Source organism: Marmota flaviventris, chromosome 12, assembly GCF_047511675.1.
Source record: "Marmota flaviventris isolate mMarFla1 chromosome 12, mMarFla1.hap1, whole genome shotgun sequence".
Taxonomy (NCBI): Eukaryota; Metazoa; Chordata; class Mammalia; order Rodentia; family Sciuridae; genus Marmota; species Marmota flaviventris.
In genome coordinates, this window is record NC_092509.1 from 97,988,605 (window position 1) to 98,013,745 (window position 25,141).

The 25,141-nt window shown below is 33.9% G+C and overlaps 1 protein-coding gene across 1 annotated transcript in view; it reads right to left on the reverse strand.

Annotated features, from left to right (window-relative positions):
* Positions 1-25,141, reverse strand: part of Axdnd1 (axonemal dynein light chain domain containing 1) — an 84,490-nt gene that overhangs the window by 56,418 nt on the left and 2,931 nt on the right. The window contains exons 4-12 of the mRNA XM_027935058.2: positions 24,931-25,034; positions 17,756-17,876; positions 16,914-16,999; positions 14,910-14,966; positions 14,247-14,349; positions 10,772-10,893; positions 7,899-8,039; positions 7,031-7,135; positions 1,838-1,958 (exon numbers count right to left, since the gene is read on the reverse strand). Of these exons, the coding sequence (XP_027790859.1) occupies positions 1,838-1,958; positions 7,031-7,135; positions 7,899-8,039; positions 10,772-10,893; positions 14,247-14,349; positions 14,910-14,966; positions 16,914-16,999; positions 17,756-17,876; positions 24,931-25,034 (960 nt within the window). The remainder of the gene's footprint in view (positions 1-1,837; positions 1,959-7,030; positions 7,136-7,898; positions 8,040-10,771; positions 10,894-14,246; positions 14,350-14,909; positions 14,967-16,913; positions 17,000-17,755; positions 17,877-24,930; positions 25,035-25,141) is intronic.

The following is a 25,141-nucleotide window of genomic DNA, read 5'->3' on the forward strand; positions in this document are numbered from 1 at the left end:
CCCAATTTCCTCATGTGAAAAATGAGGGTAATTATGGCCCTCTTTCATGAGATCACTGAAAAAACAGTGCTAATTACTCCTTTAGTAAATATCTGACACATAGTAATAAAAGAATGATAGCTGCTATTCTTTTAAATGTTATAATCATAGTATTATTAATGTTAATAACATTAATAAGGATAATCTATACATGTATCCCTGCTAATATTTCATTTGTTTGGATAAGCCTATCATTCTAGATTGATGCAATATTTGAATCTCTCAGTTTTTAAGTTTTTGTCAATTATTTTTGTTTTATCAACCAGAATATGGCATATTGCCTGACCCATAAGGTGCTCAAACTTTGCTTTAAAAATTAATATTTCCCGGGGCTGGGGTTGGGGCTCAGTGGTAGAGCATTTGCCTAGCATGCAAGAGGCACTGGGTTCAATCCTCAGCACCACATAAATGTAAAATAAAGATATTGTGTCCACCTAAAACTAAAAAATAAATATTTTTTTAAAAAATTAATATTTCCCTCCAGGCGTGGTGGTGCACACCCGTAATCCCAGGGACTTGGGGAACTGAAGCAGGAGGATCACAAATTCAAAGCCAGCCTAAGCGACTCAGCAAGACCCTGTGTCTAATTAAGATCTTTTAGTGAAATTTTAGAGTTTTCACTACTGTTTAGGTCTTATTCCTGTTTGTTTTGCCTCTGCATTTTAAATTGCTAATTATTGATGTATATTTGCTGGGTTCTGCAAACAGTATTTATCTTGTATCTAGCTACCTTAATAAAGGCTAATTAATTCAAATAATATTTACATTCATTTTTCCAGTTTTCTGACTAAATAATTTTATCACTAGCAAATAACAGAATTTTGCACCTTTCTTTCAGTATTTATACTTCTTGGTTATATCTGCATTTTATTATCTTAACTAATAAGTTCAGTGACAGCCGAAATTCTAGGAATAACAGAAAACCCTTTTCTCTTGAATGGGAATGTCTCTAACACGTCCCCAAGAATGCTCCAGATTTCTAATAATTATTTCTGTCAAGTAAATGAATTTTCCCAAATAAACAAGTCTTTATAAACCCTTCAGTATATTAAATTTATCTCTAACTTTAGGGCATCTGAACACTTTGACAAGGAAGGCTTCTACATTTTCATCAAATAATTGACAAGCTCCCATGGAAGGAAGGATCTAATATAAATGTATTATGCAGCTATCTCCATGGAGAACACTGTGACTTGCCACTAGTAGACTACCAAACTAACCCAACTAGACCAATTTTTTAGTCTATTATGGGGTCATAATTCACTGTTAATACCCATACGTCCCATATGTCAGAATAGGCAATCAAAAGGTAAACATTTTAGAAATATAGAATATTGTGGAACTTTGCAATTTCCCTAAAGAATTATCATCATGTTCCACTGCCACATTTTAATTCACTTGTTATATACCAAGGTAAAGAGACAGGGTGTGATATTCAGTGATCCTAATGATTCCATTATACAAAAAATAAGAACCACCTTTTCTAGTTTATTATTACATAAAGTTGAATTTTTAACATTTCCAAACAACAGAAAAAGAATTCTTGTTCATACTCTATATATTCTGGTGAAAAACAAACAAACTCTGAATTGTGCAATAGTTAGTACCTAACACAGAAAAGAAAAAGAAAAAAAAAATTAACTTTCCATTTTCAAGGCACAAAAAAGCTACCTTGTTTATCAATAAATATATACTTTATTCTTTTGTTGTTTTGTCTATGATTAAAATTGAAAAATGAAACTTTAACCAATAAACTTTGAGCTGTGGATCCAGAGAACAGTGGATCCAGAGAACAAACCTTCAGGGCCAATTCATATGTAGCTGCGCTCCATATATCTCTTTCTTCCATTAACTGTTTAATATCATTCTCCATCCTTCCTCTTTGTAATGTATATAAGTCATGGTATTCTTCTACAATTCTAAAAGAAAAATTAAGAAACAGCTATTTAGACATTTTTTAAAAAAGAGGACTATTATAAAATAGGCAATTTCTTCCTTTAAAATTTGTCACAATATGGTATAACTGATATTGATATCGACTGTATATACTATATAGAATGAAATAGAAGAAAATGTTTCGTTCATAAATCTTTTATCTATTCACTAAACTTTTAACAATATGATATCCCAATGAATTATATATAAATATATATATATATATATATATATATATATATAGTTATATATAATGATAAATTAGAATACAAGTAACAGTAATATAACAGTTTTATTGTTATGCTTCTTTGACCATAAACTTAGGCTTCTTTATTAAAGGCATAAATCCCAATAACTGTGAGCCTCTAAATTTTAAATTTTAGCCAAGTGTTATGGCACATGCCTGTAATTTCAGCAACTCGGGAGGCTAAGGTAGAAGGAGGGCGAGTTCAAAGACAGCCTCAGCAACTTAGTAAGGCCCTGTCTCAATAAAAAAAAATAAAAAGGGGGACTGGAGTTGTGGCTCAGTGGTAGAGCATTTGCCTAGTATGTGTGCGGCAACACATAAAAATAAATAAAATAAAGGTCTATCAACAACTAAAATAAAAAAAATTTTAATAAAAATAAAATAAAATAAAAAGGGCTGGGAATGTGGCTCAGTAGTTAAGTGTCCTTGGGTTCAATCCCTGGTACTAAATTAACTAAGTGATTAATTAATTTTAAATTATACATAATTAGTACAAGATTAAAAGAAATTCCTCCCAGCCCACCAAAGGCTTAAGTATAAAAAGCTCTTTGTTACTCATTATTTCTTCATGTCTACCAGAGCATATCTTTTCCTTTTAAGTTACACTGAAGCTTCTCTCAAAATTAAAAATTTCTGAAATTAAATGCAAACACAGAAGTTTTAAAGTGACAAATAGTATCTCACAAATCTTTTAGAATACTTCCTCCTAAGGGATATTAACTCTTTTAAAGGCTCCTTCTATTTGGAAATTTCCATTTGTTCAAAATCAATAAGAAATACAAGCCGGGTAAGGTGGCAACACCTGTAATCCCTGTGGCTCTGGTGGCTGAGGCAAGAGGATCGAGAGATCAAAGCCAGCCTCAGCAAAAGCAAGGTGCTAAGCAACTCAGTGAGACCCTGTCTCTGATAAAATACAAAATAAGGCTAGGGATGTGGCTCAGTGTTCAGGTGCTCCTGAGTTCAATCCCGGATACCCTAAATAAATAAATAAGTTCACACAGGTGAATATACATGTAAAAATTCATTAAGTAATACCTTTAAGATTTGTGCACTTTAGTGTCTGAGAGTTAGAAAACAATTTTTAAAAAGGAATTAATGATCTTAAAAAATAAGAGCAAAAGCAAAAAAATTCAGAAACAACCTCAATATCTAATAACAAAAGACAGAATGGCCAGATAAAATATGATTAAGTTCTATGATAAAAGCACTCTTGCAGCTGATACTTTGATACCTAGGAAAACATTTCATTTTATGGCATAAAATGAAAAAATGATAAAAAATATATATTCAGTTTTATTTCATTTTTATTAAAAATGCATAGAAAAAGAAAATAAATAAACATTAATAACAGTTAACCTTAGAAGAAAATAATTATGGATATTCTTTATTTTATATTTATGTATTTCCATATTTTCTAAATTTTCAATTAAAAATCAGTTATGAGAAAAAAATATTAAAAAATTTCAAATCGCACAAAAAGATAACCATCCCACTTTAGAACCAACATTTTTGTTTTTGAACCAACAGTGATAAAGAAAACAAAACTTCCTTCTCCTTTTTCATCTCTTCCTTTCTGATTTGAGAAAGTGCTATTTTTTTTTGTTTGAGTTTTTTTTTTTTTTTTTGGTCTTATAATGCCCATTAGTTCAAGGCCAGGCTGAGCAACTTAGCAAGACCCCTGTCTCAAATGAAAAATAAAAGGGGCTGGAAATGTAGTTCAGTGTAAAGTTCCCCTTGGTTCAATCCTCAGTACTAAGAAAAAAAAAAAAAGGAAGACAATGATTATGGAATAGTTATATAGGAAGATGTGAAGGATAAAACAGTACAGAAAACAATAGTATATACAAAAGTATATACAATGAATAAGTTACCTCCTCTTATTCTAGTAAATAATTTGAATTGTTATATATATATATATATACACACACACACACACACACACACACACATACACACACATCTATGTGGTATAAGAACACAGTTTTTAATTTAAATTTTATATACTGGTATTTCTTTGCATTTAAAAATTAAATAAAATCATTCTTCAGTAAGTTTTTTTTTTTTTTAAGCCTAAGCACAGGATAGATTAAAAGAGACATAAAGCAAAATGCCATGTGTGGTCCTAGATTGAATACTGGTTTAGACAACCCAACATAAAAGACATTTTGGAAACAAAAGAGAAATTTCAAATATGATCTAGGTAATCTATGAAAATGTATCAAATAGATAGGGATTCCTAACTGAAAAAGAAACTGACCAAAAAACAGTATATACAATACAGTTTTAGTATTAAAATATGTATACATGTAAGCACATGTATACTGAAGCAAATATCCACAATAATACACATTAAGGTATTTATAGTAGTGGTAGTTGGTAACGAGATTATGGTTTTCTCTTCACTTTTGTTTGTATTTTTACCTTATTTACAAGGCATATTTGTCACAACTGTTTTTTGTGGGGGTGGGAGGGTATTGGGGATTGAACTTAGGGACACTCAACCACTGAGCCACATCCCCAGCCCTATTTTGTATTTTATTTAGAGACAGGGTCTCATTGAGTTGTTTAGCGCCTCACCATTACTGAGGCTGGCTGTGAACTCGTGATCCTCCAGCTTCAGCCTCCCAAGCCGCTGGGATTACAGGCATGTGCCACTGCACACAGCTTGTCACAACATTTTTAACCAACAAAAGATGTAATCAGATATGAAATTACAGCCTATGGATCAAATCTTGCCTATCATTTGTATTTTTGTATAACCCACAAGTTAAGAGTTTTACAATTTAACTTTTTAAATTTTATTTTCCTTAATGTATATATTATATATGAGGGGAAAACTGGGGATTGAACCCAGGGGCACTATACCATGTTTTGTCCCCAGTGTTTTTTATCTCAAGACAGGGTCTCATTAAATTGCTGAGGTTGACCTTGAACTTCTAGGCCTCCCACCTCAGCCTCTGAGTCCCTAGGATTATAAGCAACCACACCAGGTTCCTTTTCACACTTTTGGATGGTTAAAAGAACCAACAGAATATGGGTGCAAATTAAAATAAAAATAAAGTTTAATTAAAATTAAAATGGTTGGAGACATAGCTCAGTAGTAGAGTGCCCCTGGGTTCAATCCCAGTACTACCAATAAAAAGAAAAAGAAAAAGAGAAAAAAACACATCTCACTATCTGACCCTTTTCAGAAAAAGTTTACTAATCCCTGAAATAGCATAAAAACATTAAGACCTCAGTAGATTCATTACTTCTAAAAAAAAGAACTAGATTCACCACAGAACTAATTAAAGAAATGCAATAAAAAAACAAATACCTTTTCTTACCTAGCAGATTGATAAAAGATATTAGCAAGAGAGAGCTCTCATATCCTGATACACTGGTACAACCACATGGTATAACTTTTGGCAACATCTAGCACAGCAAGGCTATGCACATCCTGTGACCCAGTAATCCCACTTATAGGTTTACACCTCTCAAAAACTCGCTCACAAAAAAGACATTTATAAAGTGTACATTTCAACAATGCCTCGAAGAGATGCCATATGTAAACAACTTAGAATAGTGTCCGAGATGTCACTACATATGCTCAACAAATGCTAGGGATTATTATTTTATTAACTGAAAAATCAATTCATACTATTGAATGGATCCATAAATTATTAGTCATATGACTTAATATACACAGCAGTAAAAATAAATTTATTTATTCTGTATGAATCATGGACAAATCTCAAAACTGTAGTATTGGTTGGTAAAAGCAAATTTTACAAACATAAAATGACAATATATATTGGGTTTTAATATATAAAGATGTAGAAAACATAAAAACAGGAAAATCACATAACTGCTGACTAGTAATTAATTCTGAAGAGTGAAGAAGGCTAATGGAGATAGCTCTTAAATTTTTTAAATATTTCTATAAAAGGTTAATGGATATAGCTCTTAAAATTTTTAAATATTTTGTTTCCTAAAAAAAAGGTATGAAGCTGGACATGGTGGCACACAGCTGTAATGCCACAGTGCAAGGCAAGAAGAACACAAGTTTGAAGCCAACCCTGGCAACTTAGCAAGACCCTATTTCAAAACAACATATAAAAAATGCTGGGGATGTAGCTAGCTCAGGAAGAAAGCTACATCCCCAACAAAACCAATATGGGGCAAGTATCACATGATAGTAAACATTTGAAAATTAGGATGGAGTATGCATGAGTGTTTGCTATAATGCTTTATTTTTCTGAATGTCTGAACATTTCATAACTTATAAAATTTTACAAAAAGGGAAACAGAATAAAAATATATCGTACTGTCAGGGCACTGAGTAGGTGCCAAGCACCATTCCAAGTGCTTTATTTATATTAATACCTTTAGTCCTCATAATAACCCCAAAAAGGTAGGTGATATTATAATCCCAATTTTATGGGCAAACTAAGACTCAGGAAAATAAAGCAACTTCCCCAAAGTTGCAAAGATATAGTATGGTTCCAGAATTTGTGCTATGCACACTGCCTCTCTATACTTTCTACTAGAAAACCAAAAAGGAATAACCTTCAAATGTCATTCAACAAAATGATTAAGGCTAAAACAAACAATATGCCTACAAGAGAAAAATCACATTTTCTTGAGTTTAATCCCCAGCAAGGAAAAAAAAATCACATTTTCTTTCCACCTATCACCCAAATTCAGATGAAGTAAATTATACGTGTTTTGGGAATTTAAAAATTTAGCTAGCATTATATGTTATTTCAGAAGCTGTAGAATCTTCTCCCTTTTCCCCTACATAATATACATATACCTTAAGCAACTTACCTAGCATTCTTTTCAGCATCTAAAAGAGCTTGTGCTAAATCTTTGTGGGCTTTCTCTGCTTCCTCTGTTAATTTAATATCCTGCGCCCGAACCAGACACAGTTCCCTGTCAAAATAAAGCAAAAAAATTTCAAAATCACAGTTGGAGACTTCCACAAAGTTTCTACCCAGGAAATCAGGTATCTTCTTCTTGGTTATTGTGTGTATTGCCCTAGTTTTTCCATCCCATAACATCAAGAAATCTTCAGTTTAATGCTTTTCCAGCTGAGCTCTCTCATCTACTTGCAAACCAAGAAATCTAGTATGCATTCTAGATAGACTCTTGTGAGGTTTAGCAACTGACTCACATTGGCAGGAAAAGGCAGAAAGAAGATATAATGGGGTATCCCCTAAAGTAAAGTGGAGACAGATGCTGATGGACAAGGCCACCACTCTGCTCTACCCCACTCTCTGATCTGCCTATACTGTCCTCTTTATTCTTTCCACTAGTCATCTTGTTACCAGGTTAGATAATCACGAATCTTGATTGCTATATATTATTTATTCTCTTTAAAATTTGAACCTTAACATCCATAGTTATGGTAATGCTCTGTAAATCTGATTAAGATAAATATCTGTATCTTGGAAGAGAGAGCAAGAGTCTCTTCCCTATCAAATATGCGTAGATCTTAAGTTCTGCATTAACCTGTGTGACTCATTTCTCTTCACTTACCCCTACTGCAATATCCAGTTCTTTCCATTTGCTTGCTAAACATGAAAGAAGACAAGAGTTTCCACCTTTATCCATTTATTCTCCAACAATATTTTTTACTCTTTAGACAAATGGCTCTGACTTTTTTGTGTGTGTTTAGGATAATCACACTTTTTACCTGGTCAGTTCTTCAATAACATTCTTGAAATTATACAATTCTTCTAAAATGCGCTGGTCCATCATTCGCTGAGCTACCAAGTCTTTGTAGAAGTCAATCATCTCCTGGGCAATCTGGTCAAGCATTTGCACATACCTCTCTCTGAATGAGAAACAAGGGGAACACAATATCATGCAAAAGCAAAATGCAAACTTCCCTTTCAAAGTGGCAGAAGCCCAAAGTGGCTCCAAAAATCCTGAAATGGCTCAAAGAAACTGAAGAATGAGGAGGAAAAGGAAGGGTGAGGCCCAGCATACACTTAGCAGGGATCACAATTCAGGACCCATAGAGTCCAAGAGTTCATTTCTCTTTTTCACCTAATGATGGTAAAAAGCAGCCAGTGCTGGCCCAAAGTGGAAGAGGACTGGGTGTCAGTAGAGGGGGGAAAATCACAAAAGGAAAGAAAAAGGGAGCCAGAAAATATATGACAGAAAAAGTAAAGAAAAGAAATACTAAACAGACATTCATAAAACATATGTGGGAATAACAACAGGGAAAAAGAAAGGAATCTTGGCTGTGTTTTCCCGCCATGTTCATACAAGTGAATGAATAATTGTGGAAAATTATAACCAGAGCCATAATTATTCAGAATATTATAATTGAAATGTAAAATAAAAATAAGGACCTCTTTTTATTTCTTCTTCCAGATTATAAATGCTGTGGGGAAAGGAACTATCTCTTATATTTTTTATATTAGGATGGTTTGTTTTCATTTTCCATCCCTAGAGATTTGTATTCTTTTTGCAAGCCCAGTAATGCTTTGTGAAGTTTGAGCCTATGGATTAAATTGTGTAAACAGTAGGGATCTAGTGGTATTGGAATGGGAAGGACCTTCAGAGTTTCTAGTCCCTATATTACCAGGAGCAAATTTCCCTTTCAAACAGAGTACCTGATTTATGGAAGCTGGTTTTCTGCTGACAGTGCTGAGAAACTCATCCAACAGAGTTCCTTGAATTTGTGAGTTTTTTTTAATAAATAATCAAATTCATAAATAACAACACTTTCCTCAAAACTAACTAAATGTAAAAATACACCTGTTTAAAAATAAACAAAGGACTTTAATTCAAAGAAGTCTTTTTTTCTTTTTTTTGCTTCTAAATAAAACCAAATGAGATTGTCTGGAAATCACCATAGATGATAAAGTATAGATACTATAACTTACTTCTACTGATAGTAAAAGTGATCTAGGTATTATATCCTAAGCATGAAGTCTGATAACTGTAATATCTTTTAATTGAACTGGTCATTTAGACTAATCTCTCACCCACTGAAAGAAAGGATTATCTAGCCCTTATTTAAACACTTAAAGTAACAGGAAACTCATAAATTCAATATAGAGCTCAAACATTGGAAAGTATCAATTTTAGGACTTCTGCTCCTGGTAATATAGGGACTAGACACTCTGAAGGTCCTTCCCATTCCAATACCACTAGATCCCCCACTGTTACACCATTATATCCATAGGCGCATACTTTACAAAGCATTACTGGGCCTGCCAAAAGAATACAAATCTCTAGGGATGGAAAATGAAAAGAACAAACAAGAAACAAGTGGTATGGGAGATAGTTGTGTTTCAGTAAGCAAACCCAGGATCAAAGTCGCCCCAGGAAGAATATCAACATTGGGATGCAGAGATAGGTCTCGGGCCCACTTCAAAATGAGAGACCAGGGCAAGCACAGGACTGCCACAGGAAGCCTGTGTCCCAGAGGGAGCAAATACAGATTCTCTTTTCAGAAAGGAATCCCTGACTTATGCCCTGAGGATTCCACAGTTAAGATCTTCCCAGTATGAGCTTCACAATGAAGAATACTAATGTTAATAAATCATCATGAAAATGACAGAAAGCTGACCAACACTGTTTACACAGTTAGTCATGTAGTTCTTTGCCCTGCTGCTTCTACTACTCTTGGCTTGTTTCTTAGATTGACAACTCAGACCTTAGTTGTCCCTATCCTCATTCTGATTTGGCACTTTGGGTTTTCCACGGTATTCTAACTACTTTATTGTATCTAATCTTAATGGCTTTCCTCTGAGTTTCTCAGTACTAGATAACAGAAAATCAGCTTCCATAAATCAGACAGTGACCAGATTTATACCTCATTTAGAAGAAACCAATATTCAGAGAGATCTAATAATTTTCCTCTTGCCCCAGAGCAAGTCAACATAGATATATATTATTCTTTTCAACTTTTTGGAAAGTACTACAGTTATAAGAAGAATTATAGTAACAATAGTATTTGTCATCCTTGTTGCTAATAATTATATTTATTAACAACCTACCTCAGCATTCTCATTTAAAAAACCTCACTGCATTCCTATGAAGTATCTCAATACTTGGTACAGCGTAGGTACTCAATAAAAATTGTTGGCTTATGAATGAATAGATAGAAAAAATGAAAACTTTCACAGTAGTTATTATTTTTCACTTACAAATGAGAAAAGTAAGGCTCACATGTTTAACAAGATTTCATACCAACATGAAGAGTAACCTATAGAAAACATAATAAGGGGCTGGGATTGTGGCTCAGGGGTACAGTGCTTGCCTAGCATGTGCAAGGCCCTGGGTTCAATCCTCAGCACCACATAAAAATTAATAAAATAAAATAAAGATATTGTGTCCAAACAAAAAATAAATATTTTATAAAAATAAAATGAAGATATTGTGTCCAACTACAACTAAATATTTTTTTAAAAAGAAAATATAATAAAATGCAACTAGGTTCCTCATTATCAGTACAATGGAGAAGTGTTTTTGTGGCTTTCTCAAAAGTAGATATAAACATAATTCTAATATAAAATCCAAAAGTTGGAACATTCCAATAATAGCTCTAACCTGATTTTGGACAGCAGTTCTCCTCTATCTGCACAGTCCACACTGACCTGCCGAATAAGTTCATGAAAGACTGTATTGTAAATTGTCTGCTCCTTCTTCAAAATATGTAGTAGCTGGTGCATCTGGCAGAAAATAAGCAAATTAATCAGCATTATCACAGTCTTACCAGAAAAAAAAAAAAACATTTTAGGAGGTAAGTACTCTAAACATGAACAAATTTTAGTAACTCCTTGATTGACATGTTCATACACATTTACAAAAATGATGATTTTTAAAAACCTCTCTAATTGTGCATCTATTTGTGGTGCATAGAGGTCATCACAATATTACTTTTATGTGATACCTGCTAAAAATACAAAACATGAATCTAATCATGAGCATATACATCAGACAAATCACAACTGAGAAACATTCTATAAGTTATTCTGTAGAATAAAGAAGCCTGTGCTCTTCAAAATACCAAGGTCAATAAATACAAAGAAAGGCTGAAGAATTGTTTCAAATTAAAGTTGTCTAAAAAGAGGCTGAGGTTGTGGCTCAGTGATAGAGCACTTGCCTAGCATATGTGAGGCACTGGGTTCAATTCTCAGCACCACATATAAGTTAACAAATAAATAAATGTCCATTAACAACTAAAAAAAAAAAGCTGTCTATAAAGTAATATGACAACAAAAAGCACTGTGTGGTCCTGGGATGCTAGACTAGGAGGGAAAGGTAGCTATAAAAGACATCATAGGGATTGGGTGTGGTGGCACACACCTATAATCCCAGTGGTCAAGAGGCTGAGACAGGAAGATTGTGAGTTCAAAGCCAACTTCAGCAACTTAGTGAAGCCCTAAGCAATTTAGCTAGACCCTGTCTCTAAATAAAATTTAAAAAAGGGCTCCAGATATGGCTCAGAGGTTAAGCACCCCTGAGTTCAATCCCCAGTACCCAAAAAAAGCCATTATAAGGACAATTGATTAAATATAAAATTTGAGCATGAACATCAGATAATTCTATAATATCTGTGTTAAATTTCCTCATTTTTTTGGTTTTTGGGTTTAAGTTCCTTTTTTATTTGTTCTAATTAGGTATACATGACAGTAGAATGCATTTTGACACATCGTAAATGGAGCATAACTTCTCATTTGTCTGGTTGTACATGATGCAGAGTTATACAGGTCATATAATCATATACGCACATAAGTAATAATGTCTGATTCATTCTACTATGCTTCCTACCCTCATACCTTCTCTCCCCTCCCTTCATTCCCCTATGTCTAATTCAAAGTACTTCTATTCTTCCCTAGACCCCCACATTGTGAATTAGCATCTGCATATCAGAGAAAACATTCAGCCTTTGGTTCTTTGGGATTGGCTTATTTTGCTTAGCATAATATTCTCTAGTTCCATCCATTTATCAGCAAATGCCATAATTTAATTCTTCTTTAAGGCTGAGTAATATTTCATTATGTGTATATATACCACAGTTTCTTTATCCATTCATCTGTTGAAGGTTACTTAGGTTGGTTCCATAGCTTAGCTATTGCAAATTGAGCTGCTATATAAACATTGATATGACTGTGTCACTGAGTATGCTCATTTTAAGTCCTTTGGGTTAAATTTCTTGATTTTAATAACTAGATTATGGATATTTAAGAGAATATTCTTGTTAGTAGGAGTAAACACTGACATATTTAATGGTAAAGAGGTTTGATATCTCCAACTTACTCTAAAATGGTCAAGGAAAAAAACTGCATATATAGAGGAGAGAGAATGATAAAGCAAATAAGGTACAATGCAAACAACTGGATGGAGAATCTGGGTGCTATGCTTTCAATGTCCCCTTCAAGATTCATGCTGAAGTATAACTGCCATTGTGATATTTAAAAATGGGGTTTGTAGGCAGTGATTGGATTAATGCTATTGAGGAAGTGAGGTAGTTATCACAGGAATGGGCTCCTGATAAAAGAATGAATCCAATCGATTTCCTCTCTCTCTCTCTCTCTCTCTCTCTCTCTCTCTCTCTCTCTCTCTCTCTCCTGTGAGATCACTTGCCCCTCTACCTCCTACTATGGAATGACACTGCATGAAGACTCTCACCAGATGCTGGTGCCATGTTCTTGGACTTGCCAGCCTCCAGAACTATGAGTCAAATAATCCACTAATGTTTATAAATCATCCAGATTGTGGTACTCTGTGATAACAGCAGAAAACAGACGAAGATCCCAGGTAAAGGCCACATCAGAGTGCCTTGTTTCAAATTCTATGCAAGTAAAAATGTATAAAACAGAAAAGAAATAGCCCAAAAAGTCTATATCTAAGACTGAGAGAGTTCTTTCATTAAATACAAATAAAAGTGACAAGTGGTAAAAACATGTTTAATGGAACATAAAATAATGAGAGTCTTAAAAATAACAAATGCTGAGGAAATGCCAAGGAAGAATGAAAGGGGAACTCAGCCAAGATATGAAATCAAACTAAGTGTTCATCATGACTGAAAAGATAATATTGTATACATACACAATTGAAAATTATTCATTCATTAAAAAGAATGAAATTCAAAAAAAAAAAAAAGAATGAAATTCTTGCAGTTAGAAGAAATGACTTCTAGAGCACAGTAGAGTTAACTATGATTGACAATTAATGCATATATCAAAATAGCCAGTAGAGAGGATTTTAAATTTTCTCAGTAAAAGAAATTATAAATGTTGGAGGTGCTGATCTGATCATTGCACATTTTATACATACTTCAAAATATCACATTGCACCTACCCAATAAATATACATAATCATTATGCCAATTAAAAGTAAAAATGAATAACTAACAAAGGTCTTAAAATCACTGATGCATTATGTTCAATGAAGTACAATAGTAATAACACAGCCATGTTTTTGTTGCATAAAAACATTTCCGTCAACAGCAAACCACATATATGAGGATGATCCCTATTGGAGCTGAAAAATTCCTCTCACCTTTTAATTTTAATTAATTTTCACTGTCCTTTTCGGTAATTAAATACATAAATACTAACCATAGTGTTGCAACTGCCCATGGTATTCAGTACATTAACTTGAAGTAGTAATAGGATATGCCATATATCCTAGGTGTGTAGTAGTCTAGGTTTGTGTATACAGATTTTTGTAAGTATACACTATGATACTGACACAGTGACAAAATTGCCTAACAATGTATTTCTCAGAGTATATCCCCATTATTAAGCAATATATAACTATACTAAAAAATAATTATATAGTGTTTACTATGTGCAAGTACTTTATAGTTATTATTTCATTTCATCTCACATTAACCCCCATGAGGTAGATACTATTATTAACTATGATTTACAAATTAGGAAACTAAGGCAAAAGGACATTAAATGATTTGCCCAAGGTCACCCACTAATAAATGGCAGAGTCAGTATTCCAGCCCAGGCATTCTGCTTCCAGAGTACATGCTCTACTTCTGGGTTACACTGATCTTTACAATTACCTTGGTTGGTCCTCTATATTCCTCATTTTCTACACCAGCCCTCTCGAGCATAATATCCATCACATCATTCAGCTTGATCACTTCTACTCTTTTATTAGGTTTCCTAAAAGATTAAGGTGGTAGACTTATACAATTAGCATTACAAAAAGTCATCTCAAGTGACAAAAAGAATGTAAAACTTTTAATGAAAATGTATATATGATGTAATATTAATGGTGTTTTAAAGCATTAAACATACACCTGCTGATAGAGTAGGATATAAGTAATACAGTGAAAAATTAAAAATAAGAAAATTGCAAATAGCATGATCTTTTTTTCTTAAAATAATTATCCCCTTCAAAGATTCCATAGAACTATTGTGTAGGATGATTAACATCGGTTACCTCACAAGGTAGGAGAAGAAAAAGAACAAAGGAAGATAAACTAGCAAAATGGAGAAATACTAAAGATTAAATGTAGAATATAAAAGAATTTTACAGTACTTAAATAAAGTTGATAAATTAACATAAATTTAAATATACAATTGGACATATAAACATTGTTTATATGACAGAATTATAAGCAATTACTGTTATAATATTTTACTTAATAAAATACCAGTAAAAATAAATATATGTGTATCTAATTATTCTAAAAATACTTGAGAAAATAAATTCTACTCACATGGATGGGAAGAGTAACAGCCTGTTTTCACTATCTGTCAGGAGAGTAGTATATTTGCTACAATTAAAAAAAAATGAGTGAATGTTATTTTAAGAAACTATTTTGAGATGTAGCTCAGTGGTAGGGCATGAGCTTAGCATGCACAAGGCCCAGTACAGATAATACTCTGGCCTGTTTATCAATTCGCATACCTAATACCCAGAATCTTGGTTTCTAAGTATCGTTCTCTACTAAAAGAAATCAGAATAAATCACATGATAAAATTAAAACCTAATGGAGCCAGGTACAGTGGCACACACATGTAATTCCAGCTACTCTGAGGCTGAGTCAGGAGGATCCAGAGTTCAAGACTAGCATGGGCAAATTAGCAACGTGTCTCAAAATAAAATATAAAAAAGAGCTGGAGCTTTAGTTCAGTGATAGAGCACCCCTGGGTTCCATCCCCAGTTCAAGAAAAATACTTCATGGAATTTAGAAACTTGAAGGTGATGATAAAGGCCTGCCATTTGCAGACAAGACAATACCAAATATCTATAGACATCTACAAACTTAGATATAATGACATTTGTCATATTTGGAACATTTTAGTAAAGGAGATTTTATCACATTCCTTGATGTGTCAAAATTTGAAAATTTCAATTCAATAAAATTCAATAAAAGAAAAAAAACATGTCTTTTTAGCTATTTCAAAGGTGAAAGGAGGGGCTGGGTTTTTAGCTCAGTGATAAAGGGCTTACCTAACATGCGCAAGGACCTGGGTTTAATCCTCAGCACCACGAAAGAAAAAAAAGAAAAAAGGTAGAAGGCTGTCCTAAGAATATTGAAGTCAACAAATTTAACTTACTAAACAGGTTATAAACTGTTTAAGAAGCTATTATAAAACTAGAACCCATCTTTCCTGATGCCTGGGTTAAAAAACATACATTTAAAGTATTTGTATATGTGTAAAAGCAAACAGAACAAAATATAAATACCCAATGAATCAGGATAAAGAGCATGTGGGAGTTCCTTGTCCTACTTTTGTAATTTTTTATCAGTTATCAGAATTATATAAAAAACAACAGAAAGTAACCCAAAAAATGCATTCCACATAGTTGTACTTTCAAAATACTGTTCTTATAAGGAAATGCCATGTTATTATATAATATATAAGATCCAAAGAGTGACATACTCTGAATATTTTATTAAAAAACCATAGTCCAAAATTCTAGTTTTTTAAACTATAAAACAATTAAATGTTGCTTCAGAAAATAAAAGCAAGATCTCATTGTCAATCAGACAAACAGGAATCAATGACTGGTCTGCAGTCTGGAGCAAATCCCTGAGTGTGCATTATGAAATCCTGACTTTATTACTTTACTTTGTCTGCGTGGTCATTGATCATAACCATTCCTAAAGGACATGGTCAAGCATTCAGAACAAAAAAGCACTCAGAAAAAATCCCATTTTTATTTATTTTTATTGGTGCATTATAATTGTACATTGTAAGATTCATTATGCTATATTCATACATGCACATAATTTGATCAATCTCATTCCCCAAAACCTTCCCTTTCCCTCCCTTCCTCCTTCCCCTGATCCATCTATTCTATTCATCTCCTTTCTAGTATTTTTATTATTATTATTACTATTATTATTATTATTTCAATCAATATATAACTTCATATATGTATACACACACACACACACACACATACACACACGGGATTTACTGTGGTCTAGTCATACACAGTGTGGTAGATTTCATTCCCCAAAGTTCCATTTTTTAAAAAATTCAAAATTAAATGGCAGGAAAAGATAGAGAAGAGTTAATTACTAAAATACCAAACGTTTTTAAGTCTTTCTCATTAGTTGTGGCATCTTTCTTAAATTGTATTAGGGTGGCTAGCCCAAATATTTTCACACTACATGAACATGATGTACTGCTCTCAGGTTCTTCTGTGTGTGGGAAGGGGGAACAACGGTTGGGCACCTCAGATATTCAATACACAACATAGTACTCACTCGTCATAACACTCCAAACCTGAAACTCCTGTACTTGACACGATATGAAATTCTTCAGGAATCAAAGTATCTGTTAATGTCTTTGGCTGAAAAGAAAAGAAAATGAAGACCATCTAAATAGATGAAAAAATTAAATTGCACAAATACTAATTTCTATCCCAAAGGTATACTATTTATTGAAATATTTTGATTAGCGAAATAACAATATTAGCAATGTGGGTCAATACAGATGACAAAAAAAATTAAGCAGAGCACATGTTAAAAATAACCATGAGTTAGAGAGCAACTTTAGTTCTAGTACAATCAGCCCTTGATATGTGCAGGGGGTGGTCCAGGCCCCCATACAGATGGAAAAAAAATTGTTATACTGAATGGTTTAGGGAATAATGACAAGAAAAGGACTTATATTCAGCACAGAGACAATATTTTTTTCAAATATTTTCTATCTGTGGTTTGTTGTATATGCAGGTGGGGAATCCTCAAGCGTAGAGGGCCAACTGCATTTAGAAATTCATTAACTCTTTTTTTATTTGATTCAGTAGGAAGCTTAAAATTCAATTTAGCAACATACCAAGGATAAGAATTCTACAAAATTACATGTGGATTTCTGTGAGGGGAAAACCTAGTCTCCCATACTTTTCTAGATTAAAGCAAATAACTGTGGTTCGAAAAATGGCTTAAATATCTTTAATCTTTTCCCACTAACTACCCTTTTAAAGAAATAATTGGAAAGCTCTATGAAAACAAATAAACAATGCAGTGTTATAGTGTCAGATTGCCTTATATTTGGGGGAAATTATTTTTAAAACAAAGAAGGAGAGATGATTTTTCAAATACTTTACCTTATGAGGCACCATGGCACCATCATGTGACTCTAATGAACGGTCCATACGTGGAGGACAAACTACATTCTCTCTAATCTCTCCTTTTACACGTTTTATGTCATACAGAAAAGAAATGTCCCTAAAAATTAGAAAATATAGATATATAAAAATATATTTTAAAAAATAACTGTTCTGTCTAGCTAACTAAATACAGATGGTAAAGAGTTGTTATGCGGGGCTGGGGATGTGGCTCAGGCGGTGGCGCGCTTGCCTGGCATGCGTGCGGCCCGGGTTCGATCCTCAGCACCACATACAAACAAAGATGTTGGGTCTGCCGAAAACTAAAAAATAAATATTAAAATTCTCTCTCTCTCTCTCTTTAAAAAAAACAAAAAAAAAAAGAGTTGTTATGCTAAATTGTTTAGGGAATGATGACAAGAAAAAGCCTTACATATTCAGTATAGACACATATCTTACCAGTGAGTAAAATGTCATTTATGTCAGGAAAAACTGATCTCCTTACCTCATACTCTCCTGAGGCACTAGGTACAAGTTCCCATGCATTCTTCCTCTTTTCTATCTGATATTTCTCATTCTCATCACAAACTCTTTCTTTTCCTTCCATCTCAGATTAAGATACTGTTTCTATGGTTATTCCTTCCATTTATGTACCTTCATTACATCTTTGCCCATACCCTCACAGCTCCTGTTCCATCAATCATAATTTCTGTGTATTTCCTACAATTTTAGTCTTTTCTCTAAAAATCTTTTTCTTGACCAGGCATTACCAGTCTGTGCATGACTGTATTATATGGCTGACTGGCTATCTATCTATCTATCTATCTATCTCTTGCTTTCTGTTAAATATCAAACTTCCTAAAATTTCCCTTCAATCTAATTCCTACCCAAACATCCCCCAAAACCATTCTCCAAAAAGCTGATGATACTTCCCACTGCCAAGTTAAATAATTTCTTATTAGTTATCTTTCACTACACTGTGGAATATTTTCTAGGACTGATCATCTCTGTTTAAATACACTCTCCTCCTCAATTTCCTGTGGTACTAGATGCTCCTGGTTTATCCTTTCTACTTTCTTAGACTTCTTTGTGCTCTCCTGCTACTAAATGGAAGTACTCTACAAAGTTGCATCCTCATCCCTTTTACTCTTCTTTCCCCTACATTTTCTTCCTTGACAATATCATCAAATCTCACATTATCATAGATGTTACCCTGTAGGCACAACTAAATCGTTCTTCCGTTCCTTCTTTTCCCCCTCTAGTATTCACTGTCAATTAACACCACCACTCTCTTCACCAAAATCTCAACATCTATAATCAATCCCTTCCCATCCTTTGTACCTAATATCCAATCTACTGCTACCACTTATTCTTTTTTCCCCATGGTTTTATTGAGGTATAATTGAAGTACAATAAAATGCATATTTGAAGTATGCAATTTGATCAGTTTTTGCATGTATGTAACCAAAACAATCAATACAAAAAGTATTTCCATTACTTTTTCTAAAATTTGACATCATGCAGACTGTAATTCCTGCATGATTTATTACATCAGAAACCAATTACCTTAAGATATACAGAACCCCACCCCCATGCCAACTATTTCAAAATTAAATGGCACATTTATAAATATTTATGAGGTCAAGGAATAAAGCACAAGGAAAGTAAATAAGAAGTGCTTTGAACAAAGTGATAATAAAAACTTAAAATACTAGGATCTCTGGGATTAAACAGTACTCAGATGAACATTTATAACTTAAAGTACTTGTATCAGAAAGAAGCTAGAATAACAATCAAGTTATTTTCAAATTAAGTAGTAGGAAGGAAAAATAAGAGTAGGAACAGAAATATATGATCTAGAGAAGAAATAATATAGCTAAAATTTGATAAAAATCAAACAAGTCTAAAGAAAAAATAAGAACACACAATTTAATACCAATGGAAAGGAAGCTATCAAAATAATCCCATAGATGCCAAAAATATATTAAGGTAATTTTGCAATTGTATGCCAACACATGTGATAGCTTACATAACATGGTCCATATTAGAGAAGGATCCATGTGCTACTGAGAAGAAAGTGTATTCCATCATTAATGGATGAAATATTCTATATGTCTGTTAAATCTAAATTATTGATTGTATTATTTAGTTCTATAGTTTGGAAGTTTTTGTTTGGAAGATCTACCCAGTATTCAGAGAGGTGAGTTAAAGTCACCCAGTATTATTGGATTGTGATCTATTTGATTCTTAAGTTCAGAAGAGTTTTTTGATGTACATAGATGCTTCATTGCTTGGGGCATAAATATTTGTGATTGTTATGTCTTGTTGATGTATAATTCCCTTAAGCAGTATGGAATGTCCTTCTTCATCCCTTCTGATTAACTTTAGCTTGAGGTCCACTTTATCTGATATGAGGCTAGAAACCCCTGCTTGTTTACATGATCCATGTGAGTGATCTGTTTTTTCCCATCTTTTCACCTTCAGTCTGTGGATATCTTTGCGTATGAGATGAGTCTCTTGGAGACAGCATATTGTTGGGTCTTGTTTTTGTTGTTTTTAATATTTATTTTTTAGTTGGACACAATATCTTTATTTTAATTATTTATTTTTTTTATGTGGTGCTGAGGATCGAACCCGGGGACTCACAAATGTTAGGCGAGCGCTCTACTGCTGAGCCACAACCCCAGCCCTGGGCCTTGTTTTTTAATCCAATCTGCCAGTCTATGTCTTTTGATTGATGAGTTTAGGCCATTAATGTTCAAGGTTATTACTGAGATATGATTTGTTCCTGTTGGTTTATTTCTAGTTTTTAATTTGAATTAGTTTCTCCTCTGATTGACTATTTCTCCTTTAGTGTAGTTCCTCCCTTCATTGGTTTTTACTTTTTTTTCCCATTTCATCTTCATGGAATATTTTGTTGAGAATATTCTGAAGTGCAGGCTTTCTGGTTGCAAATTATTTTAAAAAGTATTTTTAGTTATAGATGGACACAATACCTTTAATTTGTTTATTTAGTTTTTTGGTGGTGTTTTTTTTTTTTTTTTTTTTAATTGTGGTGCTGGAGATTGAACCCAGTGCCTCAGGCATGCTAGGCAAGTGTACTATCACTGTGCCACAACCCCAGCCCTGGTTGTGAATTCTTTTAACTTTTGTTAATCATAAAAGGTTTTTATTTCATCTTCAAATGTGAAGCTTAATTTTGCTGGATATAGGATCCTTGGCTGGCATTCATTTTTTTTCAGAGCTTGATTTATGTTATTCAAGGATCTCCTAGCTTTGTGGGTCTGGGTTAAGAAATCAGCTGAGATCCATATTGGTTTCCCCTATATGTAATCTGATATTTTTCTCTCACAGCCTTTAAAATTCTAGCCTTATTCTGTATGCTAGGCGTTTTCATTATAATGATGTGGGTCTGTTGTAATTCTGCACATTTGGGGTCCTGTATGCCTCTTGTATTTGATTTTCCATTTCATTCTTTATATTTAAAAAATTGTTATTATTTCATTGAAAAGATTGTGCATTCCTTCGGTTTGTATCTCCTTTCCTTTATCTGTTGGCTCTTTTTATATTTTCCCATAATTCTTAGAAGTTGTGTTCATAGTTTCTTAACATCTTCTCTCCGTGGTCCACTTTATTTTCAAGATTACATATTCTGTCTTCATTGCCTAAGGCTCTGCCTTCCAAATGGTCTATTTTTTTGGTGATGCTTTCTATTGAATTTTTAATTTGGTCTATTATTTCCTTTATTTCAAGGATTTCTGTTTGTGTCACCCCCCCCAAATCTATCTCTTTATTGAAGTGATCTTTTGCTACATGTATTTGCTGTCTTACATCATCCTTTACTTTGCAGATCAGTTTAACTAAATGCAGTCCAAATTCCTCTGACATTTCTGTGGTGTTGATAGATTCTGTTATTGGAGTATCTTGGTTTGCTTGGAGCGATTTTTTCCCTTGCTTTTTCATGTTGTTTGTGTGTCTACCCATGTAACAGTATGGATCTGAGGCAGCAGTTTCCTTCCACTTTGTAGACTCATAGTGTCCCTGAAGGTTTCCAGTACCTCATTTGCTGAGAAGCTGCCTATTAGTTTTCTTTGTTTCACTCCACAGAGCAGCCAGGAATGTGAACTTCTCTATTCTGCCATCTACCACCACTTATTAATTCTATGGTCACCCTCCTCTTAATAGTGGTCCTCTTGTCTCTTGCCAATGCCAAATCACTAGTCAAAGTTGTCATTACTTTTTATGTTGATTCCTGGTGGGGTATAATGGCACATACTAGTAACCTCAGCAACTTGGGAGGCTAAAACAGAAGGATCACCTCATATCAGCCCTTTTGTTTTTGGTGTGGGGACTGAACCCAGGGCTTCGTGCATGTGAGGAAAGCACTCCACAAACCAAGCTATATCCCCCAGCCTCATAGCAGCTCTTTTAAAAAAATTTTATTTGATAAAAGGCTTACCAAGTTACCCAGGAAGGCTTCAAACTTGGGATCCTCCTGCCTCAGTCTCCCAAGTAGCTGGAATTATGGATGTGTGCCACCAAATCCTGCTAAACTCTTTTTGATTTGTTATGAGACCCCCAATATCCTTGTAGTTAGCAACCATATTAGGAGATCAAACTTCACCAGTTATTCCAGAAGCTTCACACACCATCCTTCTCTATTGCCCTCACCTCTGAGAACGAGTGCTATCATTTCCTTGTGCTTTAATCACCCACTTAAAAGCAGGGAAAAGGAAAACAACTCTATTAAGCTAGCAAAAAATAAGAAAAAAAGGATGCAAAGAGAAAACAGAATAAGATGGCATAAATAAATCAAAATGCATATGCTCGGGATAAATATCTATTCCAGGGTATTATACTCTTAGACCCAAAGCTCCTGTGGTGGTAGCTGCTTCCTGGTAGCTGCCTCCTGCTTCCCCTGTCCTGGGAGTTTTTTCAACAGACACTGCTTCATACCAGCTCCTTTGGCCCGTCCAACAATTTTGTATTCAATTCTTTTTGTGTTTAAAAATATCTAAATTTTTTTTTCTAGAGTAGTTTATTTTTTCCACTAAACTCTGACAAAGCCATCAAAAATATGATTCAGGGATACTACTTTGTATCTTTTTGTTGTGCTCTGGATATTTGAGGTTGCAAGACATGTTACGTTTTGTTATTATTAGTTGTGTGCAGGTATATTTCTATTGGTGCCACAACAAATTATCACAAACTTAGCTTAAGCAACACAAAATTTTTTTATTTTATTTTGAGACAAGGTCCCAGGCTGGCCTTGAATTTACCATCCTCCTGCCTCAGTCTCCTGAGTTGTTGGTATTACAGGCATAAATAAGCCACTGTACCTGGCTTAACATAAATTTACTACCTTACCATTCTGCAGGTCAGAAGTTCAATACGGTTTGACAGAGCTAAAATTTAGGTGTGACAGGACTGTGTGAGGTTCCAGATGTGTTAGAGGAAGACCCATTTTTGTGTGTATCCAGGATAACAGAATCCAGTTCCTTGGGCATACAAGATTGAGACCCCTGTTTCCCTGATAGCTGTTAGCCGAGTCGTCACTAGAAGACCCAGCTTCTAGTATCCAGTTGCATTTTTTGGCTCATGTACCCCCCCACCTTCCATCCTCAAAGCTAACAATGGAAGGTTGAACCCGTGTCATGATGCATATCTGCCCTCCTCTTTCTATCTCATCTGCAACCCACTTGACTGCCCTTCTTTACAACTTTCAGGGATTCAGGTGATTAGGTCACTCTGACAATCCAAGGTAAGCTTTCCATCTCAAGTCCTTTCTGCCATATGAGGTATGTATTCACAGCTCCCAAGAATACAGTAAGAACATTTTAGTAGGGGCGAGGGAACATTATCTGTTTACCTGATTTTCACATTTTAAAAATTCTGACTCAGAAGTCATTTGACATCAAAACTTTAATGTCAGTTTATTGCTGAATTCAGATATGGCTATTTTTTCAAAGTACTTTAAATATCTCATAACTATTAATTATTACTATTAATAATTATATCCATGATCTAAATGCATAAAATGAAATACAGATGCTGTATGACACTAAAGCCCCAGGACACAAAAGTCAATAGACTAAGTTTCTGCCACTCTTTGTAGCACTGAGACACAACTGAATAATAACAACTTATACTTGAATAGCACTTATGGTTTTACAAGTGCTCTTGAATTCATTATCTCATTTGTACTTTTACAACATCCCTAGAGGCACACAAAACTGAGTTACATTTTTTAGTTGTAGACAGACACAATACCTTTATTTATTTATTTTATGTGGTGCTGAGGATCAAACCCAGTACCTCACAAGTACCAGGCAAGCACTCTATCCCTGAGCCACAACCCCAGCCCTAAGTTATTTATTACCTTTTTTACAGACTAGAAAATTAACTTCAGAAAGAGTAAATCACCTACCCAAGTACAATAAGCATTTTCAGACAAAAATGACAGGTAAACAAGCAGCATGCAGGAAGTAAACTGATAAATGTATTTTACTTATAAAATGGGGTCACAATCTTCACAGGAAAAAAAATTTGACACTTAGAATAGTTTTAGGAATGATACAAAAACAATAAATAGTATTTGCTGATTTGACCTAGAAAAGTATTAAAGAGTACGGGTTCCCTTTGAAGAGAACCAGAATTAAGCACTTGTTCTACAGGGTTTTCCACATTATAAAGCTTTTTCCTCTAAGATATTCAAAAAACACCTATACATACAGATACAGGAAACTCTAAAGGCATTCTGCCTGTCAGATCTTGCTCCTTTTAGTAGGTAGCAATAAGGAATAGGAGAGTATAAGGACAGCTATACAAATACATGCAAAAAAGAAATAAATTTAAACAAACTGAAAATATGCAGAGCCAATACCTACAGCTATCATACTTATAATCATCATAAACAAAAACATGACCACCCTTTTGGATTGTATTCTGATTTATCAAAGATACTGCAAGTACCAACTTGAATCTAATGTATGAAATATGATATGTCAAGAGCTTTATAATGTGTTGAACAACCAATAAAAAAAAAAAAAAAAGATACTGCAAGTTTTATAATCAATGATTTTATGAGTTCTACAATCCTGCCCCTCCCAAGGCTGTCACATGAAATAAGAAAATGACTATTAATCTGCATCTATCTGAACCTCTTCCTTCTTTACCTTGCAGCTCCTGTCAGGGAGACAGGATGGTCAATCAGGTATTTGAATTTATTCCTTCGAATAGGGTGCTGCCAGACATGGTCTACAGGGCGTGGAAGAGTACCCTGGGAAAAAGAAAAACACATGGATATCCAGCAGAGGGCACTCTAGTCAAGCAAAAAATCTATTCTTAGTAATTGAATATTTATATTTTGATACCCTGTGGAATAGA